The following is a 12568-nucleotide window of genomic DNA, read 5'->3' as shown; positions in this document are numbered from 1 at the left end:
TCATACATCTTGCTCACCAGATGGTAGAGTTTTGTCAGGACTGGCTCTCCCAAGGCCGTCAGTAGTTCCAATGGAATGTTGTCTACTCCGGGGGCCTTGTTTCGACTAAGGTCTTTCAGTGCTCTGTCAAACTCTTCACGCAGTATCGTATATCCCATTTCATCTTCATCTACATCCTCTTCCATTTCCATAATATTGACCTCAAGTACATCGCCCTTGTATAGACCCTCTATATACTCCTTCCACCTTATTGCTTACCCTTCTTTACTTAGAACTGGGTTTCCATCTGAGCTCTTGATGTTCATACAAGTGGTTCTCTTATCTCCAAAGGTCTCTTTAATTTTCCTGTAGGCAGTATCTATCTTACCCCTAGTGAGATAAGCCTCTACATCCTTACATTTGTCCTCTAGCCATCCCTGCTTAGCCATTTTGCACTTCCTGTCAATCTCATTTTTGAGACGTTTGTATTCCTTTTTGCCTGCTTCATTTACTGCATTTTCTCCTTTCATCAATTAAATTCAATATTTCTTCTGTTACCCAAGGATTTCTACTAGCCCTCGTCTTTTTACCTACTTGATCCTCTGCTGCCTTCACTACTTCATCCCTCAAAGCTACCCATTCTTCTTCTACTGTATTTCTTTCCCCCATTCCTGTCAATTGTTCCCTTATGCTCTCCCTGAAACTCTGTACAACCTCTGGTTCTTTCAGTTTATCCAGGTCCCATCTTCTTAAATTCCCACCTTTTTGCAGTTTCTTCAGTTTTAATCTACAGGTCATAACCAACAGATTGTGGTCAGAGTCCACATCTGCCCCTGGAAATGTCTTACAATTTAAAACCTGGTTCCTAAATCTCTGTCTTACCATTATATAACCTATCTGATACCTTTTAGTATCTCCAGGGTTCTTCCATGTATACAACCTTCTATCATGATTCTTAAACCAACTGTTAGCTATGATTAAGTTGCGCTCTGTGCAAAATTCTACCAGGCGGCTTCCTCTTTCATTTCTTAGCCCCAATCCATATTCACCTACGACGTTTCCTTCTCTCCCTTTTCCTACACTCGAATTCCAATCACCCAAGACTATTAAATTTTCGTCTCCCTTCACTCTCTGAATAATTTCTTTTATTTCATCATACATTTCTTCAATTTCTTCGTCATCTGCAGAGCTAGTTGGCATATAAACTTGTACTACTGTAGTAGGCGTGGGCTTCGTATCTAACTTGGCCACAATAATGCGTTCACTATGCAGTTTGTAGTAGCTTACCCGCATTCCTCTTTTCCTATTCATTATTAAACCTACTCCTGCATTACCCCTATTTGACTTTGTGTTTATAACCGTGTAGTCACCTGACCAGAAGCCTTGTTCCTCCTGCCACCGAACTTCACTAATTCCCACTATATCTAACTTTAACCTATCTATTTCCCTTTTTAAATTTTCTAACCTACCTGCCCGATTAAGGGATCTGACATTCCACGCTCCGATCCGTAGAACGCTAGTTTTCTTTCTCCTGATAACGACATCCTCTTGAGTAGTTCCCGCCCGGAGATCCGAATGGGGGACTATTTTACCTACGGGATATTTTACCCAAGAGGACGCCATCATCATTTAATCATACAGTAAAGCTGCATGCCATCGGGAAAAATTACGGCTGTAGTTTCCCCTTGCTTTCAGCCGTTCGCAGTACCAGCACAGCAAGGCCGTTTTGGTTATTGTTACAAGGCCAGATCAGTCAATCATCCAGACTGTTGCCCTTGCAACTACTGAAAAGGCTGCTGCCCCTCTTCAGGAACCACACGTTTGTCTGGCCTCTCAACAGATACCCCTCCGTTGTGGTTGTACCTACGGTACGGCTATCTGTATCGCTGAGGCACGCAAGCCTCTCCACCAACGGCAAGGTCCATGGTTCATGGGGGGGGAGTAGCAATCTATCCCTTTCATAATATTGTCATTACTCCATCCTATGTTTTCCATTGTTAGAATACCTTTCTGTCAATTTCATGTTCATGGCAACTGAGCATTCTCAAATCTATGTCACTATGACAGCATGCACGGCACAGCAGAAGATGGGCAGTAAGCATCAGTTGTAAAGTGAAGCAGATGCTGTGTCTCCTGTCTACTACCACAGTAGTAGTGATGTAAAATGACTGGGCATTTGTAAGTTGGGACAAATGTCCAATATAAATGCCTGGGCTATATGCCCAAAATTCATAAATGCCTGGGCATTTATGCATTTCAAAGAGTAATTGACAAGCACCACTTATATATATATATATAAAAAACAAAGATGAGGTGACTTACCGAACAAAAGCGCTGGCAGGTCGATAGACACACAAACAAACACAAACATACACACAAAATTCAAGCTTTCGCAACAAACTGTTGCCTCATCAGGAAAGAGGGAAGGAGAGGGGAAGACGAAAGGAAGTGGGTTTTAAGGGAGAGGGTAAGGAGTCATTCCAATCCCGGGAGCGGAAAGACATATTCTGCTTGTGTCTGTATGTGTGGATGGATATGTGCGTGTGTGCGAGTGTATACCTGTCCTTTTTTCCCCCTAAGGTAAGTCTTTCCGCTCCCGGGATTGGAATGACTCCTTACCCTCTCCCTTAAAACCCACTTCCTTTCGTCTTCCCCTCTCCTTCCCTCTTTCCTGATGAGGCAACAGTTTGTTGCGAAAGCTTGAATTTTGTGTGTATGTTTGTGTTTGTTTGTGTGTCTATCGACCTGCCAGCGCTTTTGTTCGGTAAGTCACCTCATCTTTGTTTTTATATATAATTTTTCCCACGTGGAATGTTTCCTTCCATTATATATATATATATATATATATATATATATATATATATATATATATATATATATATATATATATATATATATGTCTGCTTGTGTCTGTATGTGTGGATGGATATGTGCGAGTGTATACCTGTCCTTTTTTCCCCCTAAGGTAAGTCTTTCCGCTCCCGGGATTGGAATGACTCCTTACCCTCTCCTTTAAAACCCACTTCCTTTCGTCTTCCCCTCTCCTTCCCTCTTTCCTGATGAGGCAACAGTTTGTTGCGAAAGCTTGAATTTTGTGTGTATGTTTGTGTGTCTATCGACCTGCCAGCGCTTTTGTTCGGTAAGTCACCTCATCTTATATATATATATATATATATATATATATATAAAACTTTAAACTGATATTTTGTATTGTAAAAGATGTTTTGCAACACTGATTCTGTTGTAGTTTGGTAACCAAGTTGAAAAAGCTGCTTGAGAGTTAGGGAAGAGTTATTAGGGGAAATAAACTGGTCTGTAAATGTAACTATAGATTTTTAATAAGGTCAATTCTTGTGGTAGTATGTAATAAAAAAAGAAAACAAAACTCAAGTTTAAAAGTAATTCTTGAAATAAATTATAGTTTATATTAAACACGGTGTGTGGTTCACATAAATTTACATGTTTCCACGTCCAGCTACTTTGAACAAATCACGCAAATTTACATTTTTCGTTCCGCGTGTGTTTTTTGAGACCCATTGCTCATGCCACTAACTATTTCAATTTATCAAAAGGTTGTATATGAACTGAATGGTTAAGAGCAGTAAACAACAGTATGAACTTACTTTTATCTTTCATTTTACCGCCAATAATCAGTATTGTGAAATAGTCAGTACTGTAGTTGTTGCCTTGTGTGGTACCGCACGAAAATAGTTGACGGAAAGCAAGATTCTTGGTGAGCTGTTTGCAGAGAATCATTCTCATGTTCCAAGTGATTCAAATGATGTTACTGATAGTAGTAGTGGAAGTGAAGAAGAAAACACCATGGCTATAATCAACTAAAGTGAGATAATTGTGAACAATTTAGATGACGAAGCTTCTGACAGTGAAAGTTGGCTAAAGAAGGACAAGATCATTATTTTAGGAACATTTACAGGAATCCCAGGTGTAAAAATCCTTCCCAGTGAGATCAACAGAATTATAAGCAATGTGGAATTATTTTTAGGGAACGAATTGTTCGATCAGATGTCGACACAATCAAACCTGTATTACAAACAGAACAAAAACCATTACAAAGAATCTCCCAAGACTCCCAAATTTATGGATATCACGGCTGTTGAACTGAAAAAATTTCTGGGCATGATGATCTTGATGGGGTAAATAAAAAAAGATTATTTGAAGGACTACTGGTCAACAGATTCTCTAACAGATGCTCTGATTTTTGGCAAGCTAATGAGCAATAACTGATTTAAGCAGATAAGGAACTCATGGCACATCAATGACAATTCCTTACAGAGCGGTCAGAAAACATATCTACAAAACTGAACTTGAGCTAAAGCACCTCCTACATAAATTTCAGACTGTATACAAACCTGAACAGGAGCTTTCTCTTGATAAAGCAATGATACCATGGAGAAAGTGGCTTCATTCCCAGACATATAATCCCGGAAATTTTTCAGATATGGTTTGCTTGTCCATATGGTTTGCGAAAGTGTAAGTGGGTATATCTAGAAATATACACTGGGGAAGGAAAAGGCTTCAAGAAACTATTCTCTCTATACTTTCATCCCACCTTGGCATGTGGTACCATGTTCATCAAGACATTTATTACAATAGTACAGCTATTGCCATATTATAGAAAGGAAAACAAGAGTTTATTGTACAATAAGAATCGAAAGAGATATCTCTCAGTGTCTACAAAGAAGCCAAATCTCGAAGACAAAGTGACTTTTTGCTGCAGGTGTGGAAAGATAATTGTGACAGAAAAACAAAAAACACAACAAGGGGAAACCACACAGAAACCAAAAGGTATTGTGATGTACAATAAATTTATGAACGGCATGGAAAGAGCTGACTAATATCTTTCATATTGTGAGATAACGCCAGAAAACCAATAAATGGACAAAGGAAGTAGTTTTGTATCTAATAAACTCTGCTTTTTAATACATACAAATCCAGATATACAAAAAATATAAAATGTTCCTACATGAAGTTGCAAGAGCCTGGAAAAGTACTCAACAAGTTGGCACAGCAACTGAGGGGGAAACTGAAGCAACCCAAACCACGAAAAAAGTACCTGCTAAGGATCCACCTAGCTGATTCTCTGGTAACATACTATTCGGACCATTGTGGGAAGTGGAAAAAAGAAATATCCAGCACAACCTTGCAGAGTCTGCGCAGCGCATCATAAAAGAAGTGAAACAAGATACTACTGCCAGTTTTGTGAAGTTCTGTTCATAAAGACTTGTGTTTCCAGAGGTATCACAACCTTCAAGAATATTAGAACATCACACAAACATGTCTGCCAAGCTTCATCAGCATCAGACACTGATAACTGCAGCTACATTCAAATAAGGAAGGCGCGCTCATTTCGCACACGTCTTACAAAAATTGGAAGGAACTGCCACAATAACCACGGCACAGCAGCAGGTATGCAATATGTTAAGTAGGTAGCCAGTAGGTAGTATTTTTACTTAAACTATACTACTGCAAAAATATTAGAGTTAACAAAGTTTATTCATAATGGTTTTAATTAGGGATGAATCACATTCCAGTTCGATTTCCATAAGCCCAAGAATTGCGGATCCTCTAGGAATTGACTAGTATCAGAACTGAATGATTCCAGTGTCTTTGGCATCTATTCTTTTGTATTAAATCTTTTTTACGTTAATGTTCTCATTTTATCTTGACGTTAGTTCAGTCATATGAAAGCAGATAAAGAAAGAAGCAGAACAGAAAACTATAGTCTATCTCAAATATCACTACAACTGAAAATAAAGCACTCCCCCCCTCCCGCACTGATATCAGTTTAACATTGAATAATATATTTATTATCTAGACATATTTGCCAGCTGTTTACGAAATTCAGTAATAATTTTGCTATCAATAACCATCCTTCAGTAATATTCAGAGATTTGACATGGATTATTAATTGTATTACATTACAAAGCAGTGATCTAAGGATGATGTATTTTTATACTACCTTATCATTACACAGTTACTCAATGCAGTGTGTGTGTGTGTGTGTGTGTGTGTGTGTGAGAGAGAGAGAGAGAGGGAGGGAGGGAGGGAGAGAAGTGATAAAAAGGACATAGTAAATGACAAGCAGCTGTCAGTAACATGCGCTCTTCCTTTGTGCAGGAATTTGGAACTAATAAAAAAGAAACTTGCTTCGCTCTTCTTTCCTTTCTTTCTTTCTTAGTAATAAAGGCAACGAATGAAATATGCAAGTTTAAATGTGAACATTTACTAACTTCTAATATCGGGAGTATCATCCCATTATCTTATTTTAATTGATAAAATATACACTGTAGCGGTAAAAACTTTAAGTAGTACTTTTTTTTTTTTTTTTATAAATGCCCAGATTTTGGAAATTTAAAACTAGTTTGCATTGGACACTTGCCCGGTCTGTATCACTACACAGCAGTAAACCTACAATATACGCAAATAAATTGTGTACTCACACATGTCATGCAAGGAGATGCTGGAACAGAATGCCATTGTTTTCCACACATTTCTGACATCTACTCAAGAAATAATTCATGATATGATGTTATCCCCTTTGAGAAATTTGATTAACTGACTTGTGGATATTACTCTTGAGATCCTATAACATGTGCAGATTTGCTGTGTACATTCCATCTTTTAGTGCTCCTCATAAACAGAAATCTCATGGGGTTAAATTGAGACTCCAACAGGGCCAGATATTGTTGCTAATGAGTCTGTCATGGAATACACAGTGAATTGTGTACAAAGTAACAATGGCTGTAAGAGCTCTTGCTGAACCCTGTTAAAAAATGCAAAGCAAACTCAATTCATTACAAAACAGTTGAATATGTTGTGGATATATCTTTCACTGTTAAGCGTTTCTTTTAAAAAAAAATTGGGCCTATTGAACTGTCACCACTAACTGCACACCACACTCCTATTTTCTGATCATCAAGGGGTTCATCATGAAGCAGAATATGCCTATCAGCACACCAATGTTGACAGTTTTCAGATTAACATACCCGTCTAAATGGGATCAAGGTCCGTCTGAAAACAAAATAGGTAAGGATCCATTTCACAATCCTGCATGTTTAAAAACCCATTCAAAAAACCAAAATCTGTGCATGGGATCACCATGTTTAAGTTCTTGCACTACTGTTTACAGAGCTTTAGCCCCAGTAATGTATCAGCTCTTTGTACACAGGTGCAAGAAATTGTTGCATTTGCTACGAGAGACATGTTCAGGGACTTTTAGGAGAATTTTCCAGGTGGTAAGAAATGTCATCAGATGAGCTTCTGTGAGCACTGTATGTTGTCGTTGACACTTCTTGTCACGAACACTTCCCGTTTCACGAAATTTATTCACCAATTTGTGAACTGTATCACAAATTGGTATTGAAATGCCTAGAAATTTCTGTTCAGACAATCTCTAAACAATACGTGAGGACTCTGTATGCATGTATGGATCATTGTTGTCTGGAATAATTTGGTCTTGCCATTGTTGCCTTTGCAGCCTTCACTCTTACACTCAAGATGTTTGTTTTACTATTTGAATGACACTGGCCAAAAAGGTGCATAGTGGGCACAGCTCTGGTCATTAGATAAATGGAACACCCAGAATACGAATAAGCACACGCTTTGTGGGTCTATAAATCCAACCCTATTAATGCAAAAAAATAAATAAATAAATAAATAAAATAAAATAAAAGAGAAAGAAAGAGAGAAACTCACCTAATGAAAGTAGCTGCTTGCGAGAAGCATTACGAGAGTTCCACGCACATAATGATGTTGTGGCCTCATCAGGAAAGAGCACATAGTCTTCCGTGTGGTTGAAAACAGCCTGTGCACGATGTTCTTGCTTTCCTATAAAACAGATGAAAGGCAAATTAATTATTCTTGACAAGAATGTACAGAAACAAGAAGCAATATGTGAATAGCATAATTAATACCAACAATTTTAAAAAATATCAAGTCTATAATCTTATTAATGTGTAAGAGAAAAACAAAAATGCTTGAAGCAACATTTCCACATGAAAGAAATTTTATTTACGTAATATACAGACTGCACACTATATAATTGTAATATACCTATGTACAGATTTATTTTGGACAACAATATCTGTATCTTGCATGCAGTAACCCAATGTCACTTCTATCTTGGGGCAAATCCCCATGTGACTGCCTCATTACTGACATTCATATTATAAATCAAATGGTGATTATATTTAATTTTGAAAGAGATTATTAAAATGGCAGACCCAGAGTAAAATTTAATTTGAGGAGCTGTATTTTAGTGTAAGTATTAATTGACCAACTTCCATTGTCCAACATGACAGGGCAGACCAAGTGAACAAAAGGCCAAGACAGTGATTTGACAGCAAATTTAGCATCCTGAAGTCTTTTCTGGAATCCCAAGTTATACAATCTGGAGAGAAAGACACGGCATAATTTCTCTGCCAGGACACAACCTGGGAACGACAAAGGCATCCTGTGTCGAGAAACATTTTTACTGCTGCATAATTCACTGTTGGCATCCTAGGTCTCCACCATCAGATGGGGCAAGCACTGCACACAGTCTGATTCATTGTTTTAGAAATAGAGTCAATTGTTATACTACATTTTTGTCTTTCTTTTCTTTTTTTTCTCTGCGACCAGTTTGGGGTCACAGCCCCTTTCTCAAACAATCACTCCTACCACTATGCACTATCGAAGTCTGGAAAGTCTGTTTCCAAAATGTATATTTTATCAGCTATGAGTTCACATCGTGACAGCTGGAGCATATCACAGTTACTGCCTTCATTGTTACTGGGATAAAAGCTACTTTCATGCTCGTATTCCTTACAGACCATGCTTTCCACACTAGCTAGAAAGTCAACTGGCTAAGACTAAGGGCCTCAACTGTCGGTGTAATTGGATACACAATGGCCAAAGCTAATACTTGTTATGTTTCTTCTGACACAGCTTTCATCTAAATCTGTGTGGCAGAACTATGTTGACATAAGCACTCTTCTCAGTAATCTTTGTTTCATGAACTGACAGCTTACAGATCACTTTTATGGTCATTGATAATATGAAATTTACTTAGTCACAACAAATAAATGAGTGTTGACATAGTATAACAACTTCTACATTATTTAGCCCCTCTCTGTACTATTTATTCTGGCTGCTTTAAGAACCAGAAGACATGACCAATATTACAATCTTCCACAGTTGCCAGGTAAGCCAAGAAGATTTAATTGACAGGGTCATCAGCATGTAGCATATGTAACATTACATCGCTTCCAGCTACTCGGTGATGCAGTATTGTCCTTACAGTGGCCAAGGCTTATCAGAGATCAATAAACAGGTGAGTATGTTGCTACCCATTCTTGCAACTGATTAATGGATAGTGCCAGTAATGCAGTAGTAGCCTGTATCACACAAACTTAATGGAGACAAGTTAAATGATTGTATTGTTTCCAGGAGGTGACGAACATCTTTGAGAATGAACTGATAATGTGAGCAGTAGAGAACAGGTAACATCCTACTGGAGGAGCAAATCCCCCTGACACTGTAGGAACGGCAGCAAAATGAGCTGGATGATGTTTTGGATGCATGCTGGATTATTATCTTGATGTGCACTGCAATATTTAGTGTTCGCACTAGAGGTGTGTCCTCAAGGTTGACCATAGTTCTCCCAGTGTGATGACTAAAGACACTACTCTACCTTGGTACCTGAAATGATGCCTTGATTGACGTCGCACTCACAAACGACTGACTCCTTGTCAAAGGAAATTGTACCTTCATCACTTAAAATCCATGGAGAAGAAATAAAAACTTTAAGGTTTGCTGACAACACTGTAATTCTGTCAGAAACAGCAAAGGCCTGGAAGAGCAGTTGAACGGAATGGACAGAGTCTTCAGAGGAGTATATAAGATGAACATCAACAAAAGCAAACCGAGTATAATGGAATGTAGTCTAATTAAATCAGGTGATGCTGAGGGAATTAGGTTAGAAAATTAGACACTTAAAGTAGTAGATGACTTTTTCTATGTGGGGAGCAAAATAACTGATGATGGTTGAAGTAGAGAGGATATAAAATGTAGACTGGCAATAGCAAGGAAAGCATTTCTGAAGAAGAGAAATTTGCTAACATCGAGTATAGATTTAAGTGTCAGGAAGTCTTTTCTGAAAGAATTTGTATGGAGTGTAGCCCTGTATGGATGTGAAACATGGACAGTAAATAGTTTAGACAAGAAGAGACTGGAAGCTTTTGAAATGTGGTGCTACAGAAGAATGCTGAAGATTAGATGGGTAGACCACATAACTAATGAGGTGGTACTAAATAAAACTGGGTAGAAGAAGAATTTGTGGCGCAACTTGACTAGAAGACGGGATCGATTAGTAGGACATGTTCTGAGGCACCAAGGGATCACCAATTTAGTATTGGAGGAAAGTGCGGAGGGTAAAAATCGCAGAGGGAGACCAAGGGATGAATACACTAAGCACATTCATAAGGATATAGGTTGCAGTAGTTACTGGGAGATGAAGAAGCTTGGACAGGATGGAGTAGCACGGAGAGCTGCATAAAACCAGTCTCTGGACTGAAGACCACCACAACAACAACACATAAAACAATTTTGCTTCCACTTTACAACTGGAGACAGGTGCATTCTGATATGATGTGTCAAAATCCTGACAAATGTCAACCTTCTCATTGCCCAGCTTTCAGAAAAAGTCTTTACTGATTGTGACACTTGGCATTCTGTGTGCTAAATTGGCCCAAATTTTTGTTGTTGACACACACAATCGATAATGGCCACTCCTCTGATGCAAAAAAAACGGTTGAAATGGCTCTGAGCACTATGGGATTCAACTGCTGAGGTCATAAGTCCCCTAGAACTTCGAACTACTTAAACCTAACTAATCTAAGGACATCACACACATCCATGCCCGAGGCAGGATTCGAACCTGCGACCGTAGCGGTCATGCGGTTCCAGACCGTAGCGCCTTTAACCTCTCGGCCACTCTGGCCGGCCCCCTCTGATGCAGTGGACAACATATCACTCTGTATGTATGTGTTGTCTAGAACCACAAAAATGAGCATGTGCACCTCCCAGGGCCAATGGCACAAACAATGATACATAGCTGGCTCCTTACAGCCAGTGTGGTTAATAGTTCCTCCAGATGACAAAAATATAGGCATGGCAAAAACGTCTCCCTGACTCAGATTTATCGAAAAAAAATCCTGAAAAGATTGAACTATCACATGGAAGAATTTGCTTACAAGACCCACATACAACCAATTCTTGAGCACTGTTTGTAAGTCTTGGACATTTCCACAGTCTGATCAACCAAGAAGTGCTCAGTTTCTTTACTAAGTGTGAGAAGGTCAAGGGAATGCTCAACAAACTGCAGAGCGAGTCATTGTAAAGAATACAATGTGAATTGTCAAGAGCCTTTCTCACATAATTCTGAGAGCCCATGTTCCAAAATGAGTCAAGAGACATACTATAACCTGCAACATGTATCTTGTGTAAGGTTTGTGATGTTAAAAGTAAGGAAAATCTTACCCATATGGAGGTGTACCGACAGATTTTCTTCCCACATACAATGCTTAAACAGAATAGTGCATGGGAGAAATGTGACTGATATGATACATATCACCTGACTCCACCCCATTCCATACGGTGGCTTGTGCAGTACACATTTGGCTATACGGCCTAGAACCTTGAATCAACACGTGCACAAGTGCACGTGCGTGTGCACACACACACACACACACACACACACACACACACACACACACACATGCAAAATTATATGTTGCTGTGCCGCTTGTATTAATTCTAAACAATGGAAACTCCAGGTTGGAATATCAGCAACATAAAGGAAAAGATAAGATTGCTACTCACCATAATGAGGCACGATGAGCTGCAAACAGACACAACAAAACAATTGTGACACATCAGCTTTCAGCCAAAACCTTCTTCAGGAATGAAAAAATTACACATTCATTCACACAGGCAAGCACATCTCACGCACACAAGATCACCATATCCAGCAGCTCAGACTGGAATGTAACTGTCACTTTGAATGGAAGCAGCAATCTGGAAGGGGTGGGGAAGGGGGTGGGGTAGCAGGGTTCGGGTGGGGGAGAGAACAGTGCTGTCTGGCGGAGTGTGCAGGGACTAGGAGGCGGCCTGACAAAACTACCAACTGGAACAGATTTAGGTGGCTGTGGGGCAGAGGGGTGGGGAGGTGGGAGTGGAAAAGAAGAGAAGCAGGGAAGGGGAAAGAGGCACAGGTGTGTTGGCAGAGGGCAGCACGAAAAGAGGGTGAGCAGACGTGTATAGGGAGTAGGTGATAGGACAGAGGAGGCAGGAACTTTGAGTGGAGCTTGTAGGGACAGTAAGTTATCATAGTTTGAGGCCAGGATAGTTTCAGGAACAGAGAATGCGTTGTAAGGTTAGCTCCCATCTGCACAGTTCAGAAAAGCTGGTGGTGAAGGGGAGGATCCAGATGGCCCAGTTAGTGATGCAGCCATTGAAATCAAGACTGTTACATTCAGCTGCATGTAGTGCCAAAATGTGGGCTACTTCACTCTTGGCCATAATTTGGCAT

General features: G+C 39.4%; 1 protein-coding gene across 1 annotated transcript in view; it reads right to left on the bottom strand.

Moving 5' to 3' along the window:
* Window positions 1–12568, bottom strand: part of LOC124798338 (cleavage stimulation factor subunit 1) — a 196455-nt gene that overhangs the window by 8915 nt on the left and 174972 nt on the right. The window contains exon 9 of the mRNA XM_047261693.1: window positions 7696–7827. Within this exon, the coding sequence (XP_047117649.1) occupies window positions 7696–7827 (132 nt within the window). The remainder of the gene's footprint in view (window positions 1–7695; window positions 7828–12568) is intronic.

This window comes from Schistocerca piceifrons, chromosome 5 (assembly GCF_021461385.2).
Source record: "Schistocerca piceifrons isolate TAMUIC-IGC-003096 chromosome 5, iqSchPice1.1, whole genome shotgun sequence".
Classification (NCBI taxonomy): Eukaryota; Metazoa; Arthropoda; class Insecta; order Orthoptera; family Acrididae; genus Schistocerca; species Schistocerca piceifrons.
Note: the sequence above shows the minus strand (reverse complement) of the source record. Positions and strands in the feature narration are given on the sequence as shown.